Source organism: Gracilinanus agilis, chromosome 4 (genome assembly GCF_016433145.1).
Source record: "Gracilinanus agilis isolate LMUSP501 chromosome 4, AgileGrace, whole genome shotgun sequence".
In the NCBI taxonomy this organism is placed as follows: domain Eukaryota; kingdom Metazoa; phylum Chordata; class Mammalia; order Didelphimorphia; family Didelphidae; genus Gracilinanus; species Gracilinanus agilis.
Genome location: NC_058133.1, coordinates 474,839,660 through 474,859,540, shown reverse-complemented (window position 1 = coordinate 474,859,540; position 19,881 = coordinate 474,839,660). Strand labels below are relative to the sequence as shown.

Genomic DNA, 19,881 nt, shown 5'->3' with positions numbered 1-19,881 from the left:
GGCTTGGTACATAGTAGGCCCTATATTAATTCTATCATCATCAATCTCATTATTATTATTTTTAGCTGAGGCTCTGATATAATTCCCTTTTGCCTTATATAAGTGGTGAATCATTACATAGGGAAACATGGCTTGCTGAAAACTTCCTGTTTCATGTTCACTGACTTTTAGGACCTGATACTTGACTTATATTGGATATCCTCTAATAAAGTATTCTTAAAGCAAAACTCTCCCACTTGGTTAGCTATCTCAATCAAATTAACTGATTAATTACCTTTTCATTTATTCATTCATTTATTTATTTATGTATTTATTCACTCATTCATTCATTCATTCATTCATTTGCTTGTTTATTTATTTATTTATAAAACCCTTAACTTCTGTGTATTGACTCCTTGGTGGAAGAGTGGTAAGGGTGGGCAATGGGGGTCAAGTGACTTGCCCAGGGTTACACAGTTGGGAAGTGTCTGAGGCCAGATTTGAACCTAGGGCCTGGCTCTCAATCCACTGAGCTACCCAGCTGCCCTGACTGATTAATTACTAATAAACAACTATTCCTTCCTTACATATCTGCCTCAGCTTTCAGGGGCATAAACAGGTATTTTTTCTTTCATAGTGTAAAAGCATGAGAACTAAAGGCATCTCCGAGGCCATCCAGGTGCCTGATCCCTTCAGGAACTGAGATTTGCCCAAGGTCACACAGGTATTTAGTGCCCAGGTAGGATTTGAAACCAGCTCCTTTGACTCCAAACCCAGTGCTTGTGTTAGACATAACTAGTGACCTTATTCTCAAGAACAAAAAGTTTCTTTGTACCTTTAATAAAATAAAAACTGCAAATATAGTTTATTTATCTTTATCTCAGCTATCTTTAAATTCTACTTTTGGCCATTCTTTTTTAATAATCTCAAATAGTCCTTCAAAACAATGTACATATTAGTACAATGGTACACACGTATATAATTCCTGACTAAGCACACACATGAGAGAAGTGTTCCTACCCAAAATAGTTTTTACTGTGGGGGAGTGCCTAATTAAAACACATGTGGAAACCACTGCTCTAGAAACATAGCACCACCCTGTGGTCTAGATTCACCTCAGAGCAGAGGAAAAAACAAAGGGTTAGTTAAACCTTCAGCCTCTCTGAACATTTCATGTGGTCCCATATTCACCCTCGGGACCTAAAAAGGCCTCTAATCTTTTGATATCACAATGGGGCCTTGGCTCTCTCTCGATGGAAATGAAATTAGGGCTGCTGGAAGAAGCAACCTTCCCCACCCCACTGGACCAGCATTATCTACAACTCAGCAGGCCTCTGGCTCTCAATAACATAGAATGTAGTTTTTTCTAATTTTAGGGCATTCTCCTCTTCCCAAGAAACAATACAATCCAGTGGAAAGAGTAAAAACATCTGGAGTCAGAAGATCTGGGTTCAAATCTCACCCCTGAAGTGACCATGAGTAAACCATTTAAAATCTCTGGGCCATGGTTCAAATAAGGGGCACTGGACTTCCAAAGTCTTACAACTTTTGACATAGGATAATCCTAAACTTGAGAATTCTTCCTCTATTGAGGAGGCTGTGTCCCTGAACTTTCCAGGAGTCTTATACTGCCCAGGAGTTCCTCCCCTCTTAGAAGACTAAATTTCCAAACTCTGGCCTTCTGAGGCCATGACTGAGGACGTGTCTGTCTTTCTGTGGCTGAATCTAGGATTTCTAGTCAAGCTACTACTATAGCAGCCACCATATTTGGGGCCCTCTCCACCTTGCCTCTCCTGAGTAGTTGGCCTCTTAATGGGTGGGCTAATCAATATATGATGGGCTGAGAGAAGGGAGAATATTTATATCTCTTTGAAGGACAGCAACTGGCATATCTAGGATCTTCAGAAAAGAAACAGTAACAGGCAGGCCAGCTCCCTTTTATAGACTAAGCACAAAGCCTGGCCCCCATTCCATAAAAGCCCAAGCCAATTAATTAATTCCCAGTGGATGAAGTTAGGCAATGTTTTTAATCCTTTCTAGAAGATGTCAGTGGACATACTCAACCCTCCATTGGGAGATATACTTTCCACTCCCCTCCTCAAGTTGATTATTGAACTTCTATGATCAATTCTGGCATAAAGAACTGTCCCCATCTAAATTTTGGACCAGATGGGACTTATAAATAATCTCAGCTAAATCCTACATTTTACAAGTAAGGAAGTAGAGATCCAGAAAGATAGTAAATAACAGAACCAGTGTTCAAATTCAGCTTTAATCATTTTAAAGCCAGTGATTTCTTTATTTTACCATGGTGGGTTCTTGAGGATTCTTTCTATTTTTTTCCCTTTTACTACAAAATAATACTACTCCCGGTCATATAGGTTTTGTCTTAATTTCTCCATCCTGAGCTAATTACCATAGGTATATGTAAAGGAGTATACCCAGTGTGCCCACTGCTCTTTTGACATGGTGGGATTGAGTTGTTTAGGATCTGAATCATGCCAGGGAAGGCAGCCTTACTTTGGGTTCTCTTGGTTCCTGTAGCCATAGTCTGAGCTTCCATCATTTCTGTTCATTTGCTCTCCTTCCCAATCATATCCCTCTCCTACTTCCCCTAAGCTCTGGTGTTTGAAGGAAGGACACTGGTCTAGTCACTAGGCTGATCTGCAGGCTGAGACTCTTCTACCAGTCTTTCAAAGGCACTGGTCCTCTTGCTCTGCTGACATTCCTGCTTGGCAGAATGCACTTTGTGTAGGCTTCCAGCTTGCTGTCTGCACTCTCCCTTTCCTGCCTTCAAAGAGGTTTCAGCTCCTGCTTGGGGACTCTAATTGGCTGGAGATTGTTCAGAGAAAAATCAATCAGTTGGATTCACCTGGATTCACGTTGTTAACTGTGGTGTAGCTCATAGTATGACAATCTGGGTACCAGAAAGAAAAAAAAAAGATTTGTCAACTTGGAAAAACACAGAACTACTAAAGTAGTCAGAAAAACCAAGTCTTTACTCAGGAAAGAGAAAGGTCCAATAATCGGCCGCTATAACAGAGCCAAGAACTAAGAACTACAAAGGGTCAAAACTCTGGGGCTCTGGGGACGTGCTAGAAGATTCTCCAAAGAACAGTAGAACTTGGGAAACTATTATACCATTTGGGAAACTAAGGACAGGGAAATATGATTGATTGACATTACCATGGCTACAGGGAAATGAGAAGTCCAAGACAGGATAATCAGGGAGAGGCTGATGCTTTACCATGGATACAAAAGAGAAGGGTCCAGCCAAGGGCCTGGGCCACCTGGGAGAGGACTTTGATGCCATGGGAGAAACTACCAGTACAAAAGGGCACAATAACATTTGATTAGGTCTGCTAGTCCCACCAGTACTTCAGTCATTAAGTACCTTAAGGTCTATTGTTCTGTCTGAAATGGGTAAGGCTGGGACTTCCCTCGGAGTGAGTTCTCAGGGGACAGGGGCAAAATTGGAGTTCCCCAAAAACCCAGTTGACAGATTAATATTTTTAATTTTTAAAGGATTCTTTTCTGGTCATGTCTTTGAGCTTCCCTATTGGCCCTTCATAGTAAAGCACAGCTGTTAAGGGAAAAAAATCACTGGGGAGATTTTTTTTTTTGTCTGTAAAATAAAGCCTAGATATGTCAAAGGGGCTAATTCATGGGACTTGGGCCTGGAGTTAGGAAATCTCATCTTCCTGATTTCAAATCTCTCCTCATATACTTTACTAGCTGTGTGACCTGGATCCAGTCACTTACCCCTTTTTGTCTTGGTCTCCTCATATGGAAAATGAGCTGGAGAAGGAACTGGCAAGTTGCTGTAGTATCTTCATCAAGAAAACCTCAAATGGGGTAACTGAACAACAAATATAAAGCTGAAAAGGATGTTCTGTATTGTCAACTGGGTTTTTGGGAACCCCAATTTTGCCCCTGTCCCCAGAGAACTCAACCCACAGGGAAGTTTCAGCCTCACCCATTTCAGATTGAACAACAGACCTTAAGGTGCTTAATGGTCCCAGTACAGGTCTGCTAGTCCCAATCAAATGTTAAGTACCCTTTTGTACTGGTAGTTTCTCCTGTTAGGCCTGGAAGTAGACTGGATATAAGAGCTGATAAAAATAACAGCACCTACTCAATGACAGGAAATCCCCCAACCAGTAACATCTGTTAAATGACAGGAAAGACCCCCGACCAGTAACATTGGTGAATGGATGATAGGAAGCATGTGTTAACATCCAGCCCTGTTCAGTTCCTGGAACTCAAACTGTATATAAGCTGGCTAGACCTCTCATTCCCTGTTCCATTGTGGGACCCAAGCTGGAGCTTGCAATAAAACAGTACCTCTTGCTTTTACATTATCTGGTGTGCCTCCTAATTTGGGAAATCAGAACCCGGCTGAACACTCCCATGGTATCAAAGACCTCTCCCAGGTAGCCCAGTCCTAGGCTGGACCCTTTCCTTTTACATCCACTGTAAAGCATCAGCCTCTCCCAGATAATTCTGTCTAGAACCTCCTCATTTCCCAGTAGCCGTAGTAAAACCAATCAATCATATTTCTCTGTCCCTAGTTACCCCAAAGGCACATAAGATCCCTAGGTTTTATTGTTCTTCGGAGAATCATCTCACAGGTTGATTCTCACAGAGATACAGTTCCCAGAGTCCCAGAGCCCTTGACTCTTTCTGGCTGCTGAATATTTTACAGTATTTCTTTCCTGATTAAAGCCTTGCTTTTGCTGACTACTCTAGTGGTTCTGTGTTTTTCTAGGTTGACATTATTTTAGGGAAAAGGGAAAAATATTTGATTCAAGAATCCTTTGCAGAATTGGAATTTTAAAAATACCCTCCATTTTATCTATTACCCCTATCTAAACTGGGATTGGATGGGGCTTTAAAATAATTCTCTCTAATCCCTTTATTTTACAAGTGAGGAAGTGGAGATCCAGAAGGGCAGTAAATAATAGAACTAGTATTCAGCTTTAATATTTTAAAATTTAGTTGTTAAAATTTTAAGTTTTTAAAGCTTAATTATTTTCACTTCATTAATGATTTAAAATAATGCCATTCATGACTGAGTTTTCAGTAAATGTTCACTTTAAATGTGCTGAGTATGCCTATGCTAATCACACAAATCCTGGTATACCAGGACATAGAAGTTTTTTAAAAAAGTTTTTTAAAAAAGGACATTTCTAGGACAAGTGAATAGGATAATTTGTAAATACTTTCAGGAGCACAAAAGATTTGCCTATGAAAGGAATCAGCTGAGCTTCCTCAGGCTGGCTCCGTAAAAGGGAGTCTTAGTTTCTTTTTAGTCCCAGTCTTGCCTTTCTTTGTCATCCTTCAAAGATAATAAAGGGACTTGGATTTAGATTATGCTGATTTTGAGAATGAAAAGAATCTGGCCAGCCGAGTCATTTTTTCCCTCCCCAGAGGCTTTGGATAGAAAGTAACTATTGGGTGTTCTGCTGAGACTATACAATGACCATTGTCACACTAGTGGAACTTAGAAGATGGAAGTTAAGATTCTATGGTATTTCTGAGCTCAAAGGAAATTTAAAGAACGTCTCTAGCCTTATTTTACAGAAAAGAAGACTGACCAGAGAAATAAACTGATGAGGTCAAGGTCATTCATCTAGTTATCAGCAGAAATTTGGTCTCTTGAATAATTCTCAGGCCAGCACCCTTTCTTTTCTTTTCTCTTCTTTCCTTTCCTTTTCTAAACCCTTATCTTCTGTCTTAAAATCAATACTAAGTATAGGTTCTGAGAAAGAAGAGCAGAAAGGGCTAGGTGAAGGGGGTTAAGTGACTTGCCCAGGGTCACACAGCTAGGATGTGTCTGAGGCCAGGACTGAACCCAGGACTTTCCTCTGGGCCTGGCTCTCAACCCACTGAATTACCTAACCGCCCCCTTTATTTTCTATTAAATTAAGCCATCTCTCATCTTGTGGAACGTATGAAATAGGAATGGAAGGAGATGAAATTCAGGACCCATTGGAAAGAAAAAGGATTCTTTTGCTTTTTGTTTAAAGTATGACATTTTCAGTCATAAGTATTGCTGGCTGAGAGTCTCTGAGGGAAGGTTCTTGGGCTCAGGGTTTCATAGTCTTCATATCTTTATTTCCAGAGTTCTTCAGCCTAGAGGCTTCCTGTATGAGCCTACCCAGTTCCACATAGCTTCAAGGAGCCCAGACTTTTTGTCTGAGCAGACGAGGAGCCCAGCAGCTGGAACACTTTTACACTCATTGATCCCCCAATCCCCTAGTGTTGGAGGAAGAGGGGTGGGGTGGGCGAGCCCCATCCAGTTCCACTTTGAACATTCTAAGCGCTGTGGCTCGGCTTCTTCGAACTCCAAAGGGCAGGAAGCACTCCTTTGCCACTATCCTTTTTTCCCTCTTTATGTATCTTCAGCAGGATAAAAACCAATCGAAAAAGGGACAGACCAGTGTCTTCTCCGAAGCCTCTCCGACATTCACAGGTCCATGCCCCCCAGTATCTCTCTTAGGAGTTATGACTGGGAATTGAAAGCGGGCAAGTTGGGGGACAACTTTCCCTTTACCGTATCATAATAGGGTCCGAGGGATAAGGACCATATCTGCCTCCATAAAACGTGGAGAAAGGTTGTTAAGAAATTAATTCCTTTCTGCTTACTACAGGAAGGGTGGTGGTGGTGGTGGGGAAAAAGGCCGTGAGGAAAATAGGTTGTTCTTGGGAAGGAAAAGCGTTCAAGAAGAGAAGGCTTTCCCGCCAGTTCCCACAATGCGCCTGGTGTTTCAGGGATAGGATAGAGAACGGTCCTGTGATTTCACTGGCATAGCGAAGTACCCCTACCAATTAGGAACGCACCTACCAATGCAGGTCCGCTTCGCTACTAGTCCTAGAGAATTGCCTACAGGTTTAAGGATAAACAACATGCCCAGGATTAAACACTAGGTAGCTGGTATGAGGCAGGTTTTTAAAAACCGGCAAGTCCCGACTGGCAGGCAGCTAGCGCTCAATCCCTTTTACACCACGCAGTCTCGCGAGGATGGATAAGCAGGGACAGAATGCAGACCTTTATTAAAAAATAAGTCGATTAGGAGAGCTGGAGGCAACGTGGCGTAGAGCCCCCGTTTGAACTAGGGTAGATTTTAAAACGCCTTATCCCCTGGGGCAAGTTACTTAACCAGAGTACAGGAAATAAGAAACGTTAATTGTAAATGTGCTTGCCCGTTTTCAGAATTCTGTGAGCAGAAATGACCCATTAACAAAATTGCTGGTCTACTCCCCATAATGGGGGCAAAACTGAAAAATGAATGGCGACATTCACAGATTTCATTTGTCACATAGCGTAGTCGACCTGCTTTAGCAGAACGCAATTATTCGTGTTCTCTGTAAACATAACTCCCCCCCAGCTTTCCCAACATTAAACGATAAGACAGTTAAAAGAAATCATGTTTTGTTTTGACATTAAGTGAATAGCCTCTTTTTCTGACAAAGTGGGTGGCTCTGAAAAGAGCCTTTGTTTCGTGGGAAGTCGGTGACTCCTGCAGCAGCCGCTTACTTGGAGCTGGTGTACTTGGTGACGGCCTTAGTGCCCTCCGACACGGCGTGCTTGGCCAGCTCCCCGGGAAGCAGCAGGCGCACGGCCGTCTGGATCTCCCGGGAAGTGATGGTGGAGCGCTTGTTGTAGTGCGCCAGGCGGGAAGCCTCGCCGGCGATGCGCTCGAAGATGTCGTTGACGAAGGAATTCATGATGCCCATGGCCTTGGAGGAGATGCCGGTGTCGGGGTGGACCTGCTTCAGGACTTTGTAGACGTAGACGGAATAACTCTCTTTGCGGCTGCGCTTACGCTTCTTGCCATCTTTCTTCTGAGCCTTGGTCACGGCTTTCTTGGAGCCCTTTTTGGGGGCAGGAGCCGATTTTCCTGGTTCAGGCATGGTTAGCGTAAGCACAAAGCCACTGAAGTCGCGACTGAAGTACAAAGACACAGAATGGCGACAGGCCCTTTACTTATAGATCCGGCATGCAAATAAAGGCTTTGGGATACCCACTAATGATTGGTAGATGAGTTTTCGTCATTTCCTGGTAGCCTACGATGCAAATGATGAGATGAAAATTCTCTTTTCCCATTGGTTCTTCTAATCAAACGGCTTTCCTAACCAATAAAACGAATCTCCTTCTCCCTGCCGGTAGGTCTTATAAATTACTTCAAATTGGTGCTAAAAGGTTTTCTCTTTCTTTCTCTAAGAGAGTGGTTCGTTCCTTTTGTCGCCATGTCTGGCCGAGGAAAGCAGGGAGGCAAGGCTCGCGCTAAGGCCAAATCCCGTTCGTCCCGGGCCGGACTGCAGTTTCCTGTGGGCCGGGTGCACCGTTTGCTCCGCAAAGGCAACTACGCCGAGCGGGTCGGTGCCGGAGCTCCGGTTTACATGGCGGCCGTGCTGGAGTATTTAACTGCTGAAATTTTAGAGCTGGCGGGAAACGCAGCTCGGGACAACAAGAAAACCCGTATCATCCCCCGCCATTTGCAACTAGCAGTACGCAACGATGAGGAGCTCAACAAACTCCTCGGGGGAGTCACCATTGCTCAAGGCGGTGTCTTGCCAAACATCCAGGCTGTTTTGCTGCCTAAGAAAACCGAGAGCCATAAGCCTGGCAAAAGCAAATAAACGTTAAGGGGGACTAGATTTGTCCCTCCACCCCCCCCAAACGGCTCTTTTAAGAGCCACCCTCACCTATCAGATTAAGGGGCTACTATCACTAATAAGCGAAATTAAAAAAAATGGTATTGGTAAATTAATGTATGCCAGCTCTTCCTTTGATGTAATTGATGGCTCTTAAAAGAGCCTTTTGTCTTTGGTGTTAACGTGCAATTTTTACAGCCGAACTAATCACTTGCTCTTGGGTTTGTGGCTTTCAGTTTTCTTGGGGAGGAGGACCGCTTGTATATTAGGAAGAACACCGCCCTGGGCAATGGTCACTCTACCCAGAAGCTTGTTGAGTTCTTCGTCGTTGCGGATGGCTAGCTGCAGATGGCGAGGAATGATGCGCGTTTTTTTATTGTCTCTAGCAGCATTGCCTGCCAGCTCCAGGATCTCTGCTGTGAGGTATTCGAGCACAGCTGCCATGTAGACAGGTGCTCCAGCGCCAACCCGTTCGGCATAATTACCCTTGCGGAGCAAGCGATGGACGCGGCCCACTGGGAACTGGAGTCCAGCCCGAGAAGACCGCGTCTTAGCCTTAGCGCGAGCTTTGCCTCCTTGTTTCCCTCGGCCTGACATGACTGAAGACCTACGGAAGAAGACGTGGGATGTGTAAGCCTCGAGAAGATAACTCGCCCGGGTAAATAGGGTCTCTTTTGTAGACTTCTATAGGGGCGGGGTTAGAAAAGATCAACTTTCATTGGCTTGAAATAGGCTTCGGAAAAAACCAATAGAATAAAAGTAGCTTGAAACGCAATTATATTACGTTGACCAATAGGAATAAAGAGCACGTTGAACCCTAATTTGCATGCTACCGTTATAAAAGAATGCAGGCCCACTCAGTCCCTATTTTCGTTTTCTCTAGCTACTGTTCTCTTTTCTGTTAGATTGAGAAAACTCTGATCGCTATGCCCGAACCGGCCAAGTCTGCTCCCGCCCCCAAAAAGGGCTCCAAGAAAGCTGTGACCAAGGCTCAGAAGAAAGATGGCAAGAAGCGCAAGCGCAGCCGCAAAGAGAGCTACTCCATCTACGTCTACAAAGTGCTGAAGCAGGTCCACCCTGACACCGGCATCTCCTCCAAGGCCATGGGCATCATGAACTCCTTTGTTAACGACATCTTCGAGCGCATCGCCGGCGAGGCTTCCCGCCTGGCGCACTACAACAAGCGCTCCACCATCACTTCCCGGGAGATCCAGACGGCCGTGCGCCTGCTGCTTCCCGGGGAGCTGGCCAAGCACGCCGTGTCGGAGGGCACTAAGGCCGTCACCAAGTACACCAGCTCCAAGTGAGCATGTGTCTAGAAAGAGGCAGACTTCCCTCACCCAAAAGGCTCTTTTCAGAGCCACCTACCTTATCCGGAAAAAGAGCTTTAACTTGATCGTGCAGGCATTTCTTCATTGCTTTCTTAGGGGTGCCATTATAAGTAACAGAAATACACTTAGTACCCATGTAAGTATTACTGGCTGGTAAAACTTGAGCAGCCTTGGAACTGCGTCCCTTGCAGGGTCTGGGATATTTTGGGGTTAGTGGATCATATTTGCATAACCGTTTTCTTGTTAGCTTTGAGTCGCTGCTACTTTCGAGCTGATGAGCATCGGCATAGGAAGTACTGTACTGACGATCACATTACTGTTTTTTAAGATCTGAAAAATTTCTGGGGTTCAAACAGGGCTCTTGGGGGGGGGGGGTGTTGTGTGGCGACAGCGACGGATAGGCATGCTGCACTTGCTTTCTGCAGCAAAACCTCCAAGCCACTTGAGTCTTGCTATTGGACTATACTAAAATTCGAAAGTCCCTCGCTATTTTCGAATTGGCTAACGAATACTGTCACTCTCCCTTCACTGGACAACTTCTGAGTCTGACGAACTTTCCTCTACCTTGCTACTACAGTACTGTATTTTCTGTGGATTCTGTGCGTGCATTTAATTGAACGACGTATCTAACAGGTGTTCATCCCCCTACTCCATTTCTAGTCAGCAGTGGGTTCAAGAATATTCTTTTTGCACAATTAATTTCTGAATGTCTCACAGGATGGAACCGGTACGTGTTCTTTAGCACCAAACTACTGCAGAGCTTTCACCTTGTAAAATAAACAATCAGTATTTATTAAATGCCTGCTAAGTGCCAGGCACAGTTAAAAGAAACGAGAATCCGAGGACTAGTGAAAGTATTTTACTCTTCCCCTCCTCCGCCAGAGGGTATCTTCCATTAAACCAAATTCCCCTTTCAAATGAATTTCATTGAAGTTCAAAGGAACTGCTGGGGAAGAAAATCCTTCCCCGGAGACTTTTCCCCTACTTTGTCTCTCACTTTCTTCAATTGGTTTGAAGTAAAGAAAGTAAACTTTTTTTTTTTTTTTTTTTTTTTTTTTAAACCCTTAGAATCAATACTGTGCACTGGTTCCAAGGCAGAATGGTAAGGGCTAGGCAATGGGGGTTAAGTGACTTGTCTGGGGTCATAAAGCTAGGAAGTGTCTGAGGACAGATTTGAACCCACGACCCCCCCTCTCCAGACCTGGCTTTTAATCCACTGAGTCACCCAGCTGCCCCTACCAAAATGATTTTCTTAATAATATGATATGACTATGTCACACTTCTACTCAATAGACTCCAGCACTCTATTGGCTCTAGGATCAAATATTTAATTTTTATCTCATACCTTTCTAATTTCTATTTCTGATGTAAATTCTATAATGCTTATAATTATTAGTACAGTAGAACCTTATATAATGTGTAAGTGTACCCACAGTGAGGTCACACTGAAAAATGTCTTACTGGTAGTGATATGGAATCCAGAAAGTATAGAAATGACTAGCCTATAGAATTAACATTTACTTTTTTTTTTTTAAACCCTTATCTACTGCAGAAGAGCATTAAGGGCTAGACAATGGGGATTAAGTGACTTGCCCAGGGTCACATTGCTGGGAAGTGTCTGAGGTCATATTTGAACCCAGGACCTCCTGTCTCTAGGCCTGGCTCTCAATCCACTGAGTTGCCCTGAGAATTAATATTTAGAAGACCGGGAGAACTTCATTAAATCATTTCCCTTGAAATTCTAGTTTCTCATCAGTAAAAGAAAGTGGTTAACATAGATGAATGGTCTAGAGTTTCTAGTGGCCCATTTGTAAGAATGCAAGAGAATTCTATGAAAGGAAAAAAAATAAATACCCAGAGCCTTAGGATATAGGATTCACTATAGAAGGCTATTTTAGGGATATCTATCAAGAAGAGATCCATCTAAGTCATCTTTAACAAATGCAATTGTTCTTTTCCTCCACTGAAGAGAACCTAAATAAAAGAAAACATGACAAAGAGACACAATATATATCTAATCCTAGATATTTATTAGTTCAGCCCTAAAAATAGGGTAGTTATTGACCTCATCCAGATGGTAGAGTGGGGTGGGGGAACAATTTCAGGCCTGGGAAGGGTTTATTGAGTTTTAGATAAGGGTTTTCATACAGAAATCACTATTTTGTCACTAGAATGCTAGAGATTTCCTATACCTCCACTGATGGACTTTGGGAAAAGCATAGATAGGCCTGACAGTTGGAGGGCCTATATTCAAATCCTACCTTTTCTAGTAATTGCCAATTTGGACAAATTATTTAACCTACTTTTGTCGACAGCTAACATCCCATCCTAGTCAGTAACATTTTTTTTTTTTTTCATGTGTCCCAGGAATAAGCAACTTCTTTCAGACATAGAAAGGCTCATTGATGTTATAGTTGGTCTTATGGAAACCCTAGACTTGAGTTCTCCCAAATCAACTATTCTTTTTGCATTTATTTTAGCTTCCTCCTAGTCCAATATTAAGCCCATTTGACTTTGCCTTCAGACAAATGTTTGCAAAAACAGTTTATGTGCCCGTTGTGGTTGGCTGATATTCTCTAAGAATTTGTTTCCTAGGAGCTGCTGAGTGGCTCCTTGGATTGAGAGTCAGGCCTAAAGATGAGAGGTCCTAGGTTCAAATCTGGCCTCAGACACTTCCTAGCTGTGTGACCCTGGGCAAGTCACTTAACCCACATTGCCTAGCCCTAACCATTCTGCCTTGGAACCAGTGCCCAGTATTGATTCTAAGATGGAAGATAAGGGTAAAAAAAAATCATTTTGGGACCTGTTTGGAGGATGGAATGGAGAGGGATCAGACTTAAGTCAGGGGGACCAATTAGTGGTCATTGTAATAGCATAGGCAAAAGTGGATCAAGGCATGAACTCAGGTGGAGGCATCATAATGTGGGGGGTGGATGCAGGATATGCTGTGGAAGTAGAAATAACAAGATTTGGCAACTGAATGGATAATAGGGAGAGAGAAAGAGACAGATGACACCTAGGCTGTGAATGTGAGTGACTGGAAGAAGAATGCTGGTGTCCTTGACAACAAGCAAAAAGGTTAGAAGAGTAGGTGAGGGGGGAGAAAATGTAATGAAATTTGTATGAAACTCATAATCCATCTCAGCCTGTTCATCCTGTGCCATTCAGTCACTTAAAAGAGGAGAGGTGGGCTTCTTAGTCAATGTTCTGAAGGGCAAAACCCACCTTCTTCAGGAAGCTTGCCATAGTCACAAGGTCATCTGAAAAACAGGGGACTGGTTTGAGGGGTGTGTGGAGGAGATTTTTGGAATGGCAGTAGCTGCTGCTGTGGGTACCTTGGTTAGTGATCAGATTAGAATTCTCCTAAGAGGCTGGATTTGAGTTTCTGAGGGGAAGTTGACAAGGAAAGATGGGGGGATGGAGAGATTGGAGGATAAGGATTGGCATGGTTGTATTGGAGACAAGCCCAGCTGGGCTTGGGTGGTCAGGTCATAACCTTAACCAAAACAAATGCATAGGACACTTATCTATTATAGCTTCCCATTACCATAAGTAGTTGAGTAACCCTTAATGGAAAGGTAAACAGGGGCAGTTAGGTGCCACAAAGGAGAACGTGCCAGAGCTGGAGTCCAAAGGACCTGGATTCAAATTTACCCTTCCAGCGTAGAGTCATCCAGCCATACCATTGCTGGGTTTGTACTCCGAAGAGATCATAGATAAACAGACTTGTACAAAAATATTTATAGCTGAGTGCTTTGAGGTGGCAAAAAATTGGAAATCGAGGGTATGCCCTTCAATTGGGGAATGGCCGAACAAATTGTGGTATATGTTGGTGATGGAATACTATTGTACTCAAAGGAATAATAAAGTGGAGGAAATCCATGCGAACTGGAAAGACCTCCAGGAATTGATGCAGAATGAAAGGAGCAGAGCCAGAAAAATGTTGTACACAGAGACTGATACACTGTGGTAAAATCGAATGTAATGGACTTCTGTACTAACAGCAATGCAATGACCCAGGACAATTCTGAGGGATTTATGGAAAAGAACACTACCCACATTCAGAGGAAGAACTACAGGAGAGGAAACACAGAAGAAAAACAACTACTTGAACACTTGAATTGATGAGGACATGATTGGGGATGTAGACCTGAAAGGACTACACCAATGCAACTATCAATAATATGTACCTAAGTCTTGATTGATGACACATGTTAAAACCAGTGGAAATGCGAGTTAGTTATGTGTGTGGGGGAATTTGAGGGGGTGAAGGGGAAAGTAAAAACATGAATCATGTAACCATGGAAAATTTTTCTAAAAATAAAAAAAATTAATAATAAAAAAAGAAGGTAGGGGTTTAAAAAAAATGTAGCTAGCACAAGATGATCAGTGTGGTTGGGATTATGTTACTTTTCATCCTAATCCTGTCCCTCTTCTGAATTTCCCTGTTCTATTGAGGGCACCATCATCTTTTCAGTAACCTGCTAGTTTCTTTGACTCATCATTCTCCACACATATCTAATTGATCAACAACTCTTGTCATTTTTACCTCTACTAAATTTTTTGCATCCATACTTTGTTTACTTCTCAGATGCTACTTAGTTAACTACTTTAGTTCAGGCCCTCATCAGGGGTTTTCTCTTGGAGTGTTTGAATAATTTCCTAATTACCCTTTGCTTTTTTTCCAATCCATCCTCTATACGCCTACCAAAAGAATTTTCATAAAGCACAGATCTACTCATGCTTACCTAGCAAACTCTAGTCACTCCCTATTGACTATAGAATAAAATATTATTTCCTCTTTCTCATATTTTGTATAATTTTGTGTAAGCTTTGTAAGATACTTAATTATTGGTACATACGTACAATTTGTAAATCAGTACATAAATACATATCTAGAAGTGTGATCAAGGTTTTTTACTTAGAGACCTGTACAATGACAAAGTGTGGCGACCACTTTTCTAGATAAAATCTCCCTTTTTTACTTAGGAAATACTTGAGGTGTTAAAAGTATCCATATAAAGGGGTCCTCTTTGCAAAGTAGTGAAAATGCATTATAATAAATAAGAGGATAAATTAGATTCAGAACATAGGATTCTTTTTAAAAATCCATTATGGGGCCTCCTGGGTTTTAGAATTAATTTGAAAAAAAATTAATATTTTAGGATGATTGGAAGTGAGATAGTTGTTACCTATAGAGTATTGCTTTCTGGAGTTATTTCATTAAATATACTGAGAAAGGATAGTGTTGTGAGGAGATGAAAGCCCACCCAGCAGTGGCCTCTCTATTCTTAGAGAATAATAGCACTGAGGAATTCCTTTTAAGGGACTCTAGTAATTGGGTTAATCACCCACTAGGAAATAAGCCTAAATCCTGGAATAATGAAGGCCAAGCAGGCTGTCAAAGGCTTGATTAAGAAGGGACTTTGATCAGATGAAAATAAAGCAGATGTTTTATCTTGAATTTTCGTTGAACAGTGGGCTAGTTATAATAAATCTGGGGGAAGTTGCTTAGTGGGTTGTCAAAGTCATTGGGTTTGGATCAGCCTGGTGTCAGTTTGAGTTTTTATAAGGTAGAAACAAGGTGTTAACAGAAAAAGAAAACCTGTAATAGGATAAATAAATTTTTAAAGAGCTTAAAGTTTATTATCTCGACAAGCCCTGTGCCAAGTAAAGTGTGAAGCAAAAGAAGAATTTGAGTTGACACATAGAAATCGAATCAATAATCTTTTACTCAGGACATTTATTAAGTGTGAAGTGCTGTGCTAAGGGTAAAAGTTAAAGGAAGTGTTTGAATGAAGCCCTGGAAGTCTTGTCAAGTCAACAGAGATTTATTAAGCACTCAGCATGTGCCAGGGACTGTGCTAAGCCTTAGGGGTACAAAGAAAAGCAAAAAATAATTCTGTTCTCAATGAACTCACAATCTAAAGGGAAAGGCAATATATAGCTATATACAAATGAGATAAATTGGAGATAATCAACCATGGGAAAGTACTATTGTTAGGGATGATTGGGAAAGGCTTCTTGAAAAAGATGGGACTTTAGTATGAAGGAAGCCAGGAAAGCCAGAAGGCAAAGATAATGAGGAATGAGGGAGAAAATTCCTGGCATGGGGATCATAGTCAGTGCAAAGGCATGAGGTCCAGAGATGGAGTTTAGTGTGAGAAAAGAATAGCAAAGAGACCAATGTACGTGGAAGGGGGAGTGAAGTATAAAGAGACCAGAAAAGTAGGAAGGGACTTGGTTAGGAAGAACTTTAAAAGCTGGAAGATTTTATATTTGATGTTGGAGGTATGGTACAATAGAATAGCATTCTGATCCTGGAATCAAGAGGATCTAAGTTCAAATCTAGCCTTAGACACTTGCTAGCTGGGTAACCCCCAGACAAATCACTTAACCTCTGTCTGCCTTAGTTTCCTCCTCTGTAACATGAGGATTATAATAGCATCTACTTTTTAGGGTTGTTGTAGGATCAACTGAGGTATTTAGAAAAATTGGACAGCAAGGTGGAAGACGAGAAGGTGTCAATGTCAGAGGTGAGAAGGGACGATACAGGTAAATATTGGATGTAGGGGCTAAGAGAGAGTGAGAAGACAAAGATGACACCTTAATTATAAGTCTGGAGGACTAAGGAGTTAGGACTAAGTTGATAGTGAAGCACTTTGGGACAGGGAGATCATGCATTCAGATTTGTTAGGGTGTCTATGGAACTGTCCATTTTGACATGTGCAATAGGCACTTAGAGATAATTCTGGATTATATGAGATGGGAGGTTGAGAGTTATTAGATCTGAATAAGTAGGAAGTGTCTGAGGTCGGATTTGAACCCAGGATTTTCGGTCTCTTTGAAGGCAAAAGGTTTTTTTTTTTTTTTAAAGTGCCTAAGTCTTTGCCATTAAGGAACTTATAACCTAATGAGGGAGCTAACATGAAAACAAATGTATACAAAGCTGTCTATATACAAGATCAGTAGGAGAGGATTAACAGAGTAAAGGCACTAGAATTAAGAGAGGTTGGTGAAGGCTTCTTATAGAAGGTAGGATTTTAATTAGGACTTCAAAGGAAGCCAGGGAAATCAGTAGTCAGAGTGGAGAAGCCAGACTATTCCAGGCAAGGGGACTAAGGAAAATGCTTGGAGATGAGAGACAGTGTCTTGTTCATGGAACAGTAGGAGGCCAGAATCACTGGACTAAAGATCATGAAGAGTACAAAGTGCTATATGACTTCTTTTGTATATATTATCCATTTTTCAGTTTATTCTTGAATGACATTCACAGGTGTGGATTTTAAAATTAATATTCAATATCTCCAAAGTATAATATTTATAGAGATTTATTAATATTTAACTAGAGAGCTAGAGAACACAGAGAACCCTACTCACTTCACATGGAAGAGAGAGCTAGAGGGGCATTACCCCAAACTTATATACAATAACGAAAAAGACGCATGAAAACAGAAAGGAAAAGGAATTGTTGGTAATACAGAAAGGAAGTTTGGGTAATATAGTTTTAGGGATTCAAGATTTCCAACTATACACAGGTTATTCTTCAAGTATTAAATGTGTAGCTGTGTATAATGTTCTCTTGGTTCTACTCATTTCCCTGTTCATTATCCCATATAGTTCTTTCCAAGTTTTTTTTGAAAATTAGCCTGCTCATTGTTTCTTATGGCACAATCACATACCACACTTTGTTTAGGCATTCCCCAATTCAGGGGTCGGCAACCTTTTTGGCCAGGAGAGCCACAAACGCCACATTTTTAAAAATATAATTTTGTGAGAGCCGTACAGTGATCCCAGTGGGCGCTCCTATAACAGCGCCTGAAAAAAAATTGACTTTATGACTCCTGCAGAAAGAGCCATATCTGGCCCTCAAAAGAGCCAGATATGACTTGAGAGCCATACGTTGCCGACCCCTGCCCCAATTGATGGGCATCTCCTCAATTTCTAATTCTTTGCCACCACAAAGAAAGCTGCTATAAATATTTTAGAACATAGAGGGTTTTTTCCTTTTTTTCCTGATGTTCTTGGGAAACAGACCTAGCAATGTTTGTTGGGTTTGAGGGTATACACACAGTTTTATAACTCTCTGGGTGTGATTCCAAATTCCTCTCTAAAATGGTTGGATCACTTCACAGGTCTACTAACAGTGTATTAGCACCCCAATTTTCCCACATCCCCTTCAGCATTTGTCATTTTAGCCAAACTGATGAGATTATTGGTGTGCATTTCTCTAATCAGCAATTTAGTGATTTAGAGCATTTCCTCCTATACATGCATATGCCTTTGATTTCTTCATCCAATAATTGTCCATGTCTTTTGCCCATTTGTCGATTGGGGGATGGCTCTTATTCTTATACATTTGACTGAGTTATCTCTATATTTTAGATGAGACTCTGAGATAGACAGGATTGAGAGACTGTCTATAATTTTTGCATTGCCCCCCCCAATTTTCTTCTTTCTTCCTTATCTTGGCAACATTACTTTATTTGTACAAAACCTTTTCAACTTAATGTACTCAATATTATCCATTTTACATCTCACAATGCTCTCCATTTCTTCTTGACTCATAAATTTCTTTCCTATCCATAAACCTTAAAAATAATATGTTCTCTATAGGATAGGACTTGCTTAAAGCTATGAAAGAAGCATTGTGGTACTGTGGGAAAAATGCTGCTTCTGGAAGGGACCAGGGTTCCAAAATCAACTCAGTCACTTATTACCTGTGGGACCATGGATAAATCATATTACTTCCTCTGTACATCATTTTCCTCATTTGTTAAATGAGGGCACTGGATCTGATGACTTCAGAAGTCCTATTCCATTCTGAATCAGGTCATGCCTCTAAATTTAGGATCTGATGATTAGGATTTAGGATCCTGCAAAGTGGGAATCTTAAAGAATTGAATCTTGAATCTTAAAGAATGGGTAGAATTTGGGGGAGGCAGGTTCTAGCATTCTAGCAACAAACAGCTTGAACAAAGGTTCAAAGCTCATTTCAGAGCCAGAAAAGGTAGGATTGGAGGAAAAGTACATATGAAACTGAGTCGGAAATACGGATAGAAAGGTAGATTGTGGCAAGATTGTAGGTGGCCTTGAATGCTGTACTAAGGAGTTTGCACTATCAAAGTATTGGGGATATGCACATCTGAGGAGGGAGAGAAAGTAGTTTTCTCTAACATTTTCCACGATCAACAAATCCCATAATGATTGTTCTCTCACCTAAATCCTTAGAACCTTTTCATTGATAAATTCAATAATTTAGCATTTATTGTCTGATGTTAATAAGTAGCAGAATGAGTACTAGACTAGGAGTCACGGAAAAGGTTGGGTTTGAATCTTATGTGCCAACACTTATTAGTTGTGTGCCCACGGCAACCACTACCCTCTTTGAATCTCCATTTCCTCATCTGTAAAATGGTCATCATAAATATTGCAATATACAGCATAAGAAAGTGATGAGCATATTAATTTTTTAAAACCTTGAAAAGAACGACATGAGATAATGAAGAGGGAAATGAACAGAACCAAGAGAACATTATATATACCTAGAGATTTGATATCTGAAGAATAACTTGTGAATGCTCACTTCCAGAGAATGAACTGAGAAGTGAAAATAGGAAAGATATAATCTATATATTCTGCCAGATGATACCTTCTATGGTGTGGGGAGGGGAGGGATAGAGGGCCTGAATGATAAAAGAAAAATGGGGGGGAAAAGACCTTCCCCACCCCCAAATATTGCATTATGCCCTTTCACAGGACAATTGTGAGCATATAATGAGCTCTAACAATGATAAAGCATTTTGAAAACTTTGAAGTCCCATATAAATCTGTACTAGGATGATTATTTTGATTTGTGTATATGTATATATATATATATATATATATATATATATATATATAGTGTATT

The 19,881-nt window shown here is 41.3% G+C and overlaps 3 protein-coding genes across 3 annotated transcripts in view; 1 reads left to right on the top strand and 2 right to left on the bottom strand.

Moving 5' to 3' along the window:
• Nucleotides 1-7,467: 7,467 nt before the first annotated feature.
• On the bottom strand, nt 7,468-7,922 carry LOC123247257 (histone H2B type 1-C/E/F/G/I-like). The gene has a single exon (XM_044676084.1). The coding sequence runs from the start codon at nt 7,894-7,896 to the stop codon at nt 7,516-7,518; it is 381 nt and encodes a 126-aa protein (XP_044532019.1). The 5' UTR covers nt 7,897-7,922; the 3' UTR covers nt 7,468-7,515.
• Nucleotides 7,923-8,232: 310 nt separating this feature from the next.
• Nucleotides 8,233-19,881, top strand: part of LOC123244240 (histone H2B type 2-E-like) — a 262,719-nt gene continuing 251,070 nt past the window's right edge. Inside the window, exons 1-2 of the mRNA XM_044672593.1 lie at nt 8,233-8,596; nt 9,577-9,943. Of these exons, the coding sequence (XP_044528528.1) occupies nt 8,233-8,596; nt 9,577-9,943 (731 nt within the window). The remainder of the gene's footprint in view (nt 8,597-9,576; nt 9,944-19,881) is intronic.
• LOC123244242 (histone H2A type 2-C) lies at nt 8,628-9,269 on the bottom strand. Its single transcript, XM_044672595.1, has one exon. The coding sequence runs from the start codon at nt 9,235-9,237 to the stop codon at nt 8,848-8,850; it is 390 nt and encodes a 129-aa protein (XP_044528530.1). The 5' UTR covers nt 9,238-9,269; the 3' UTR covers nt 8,628-8,847.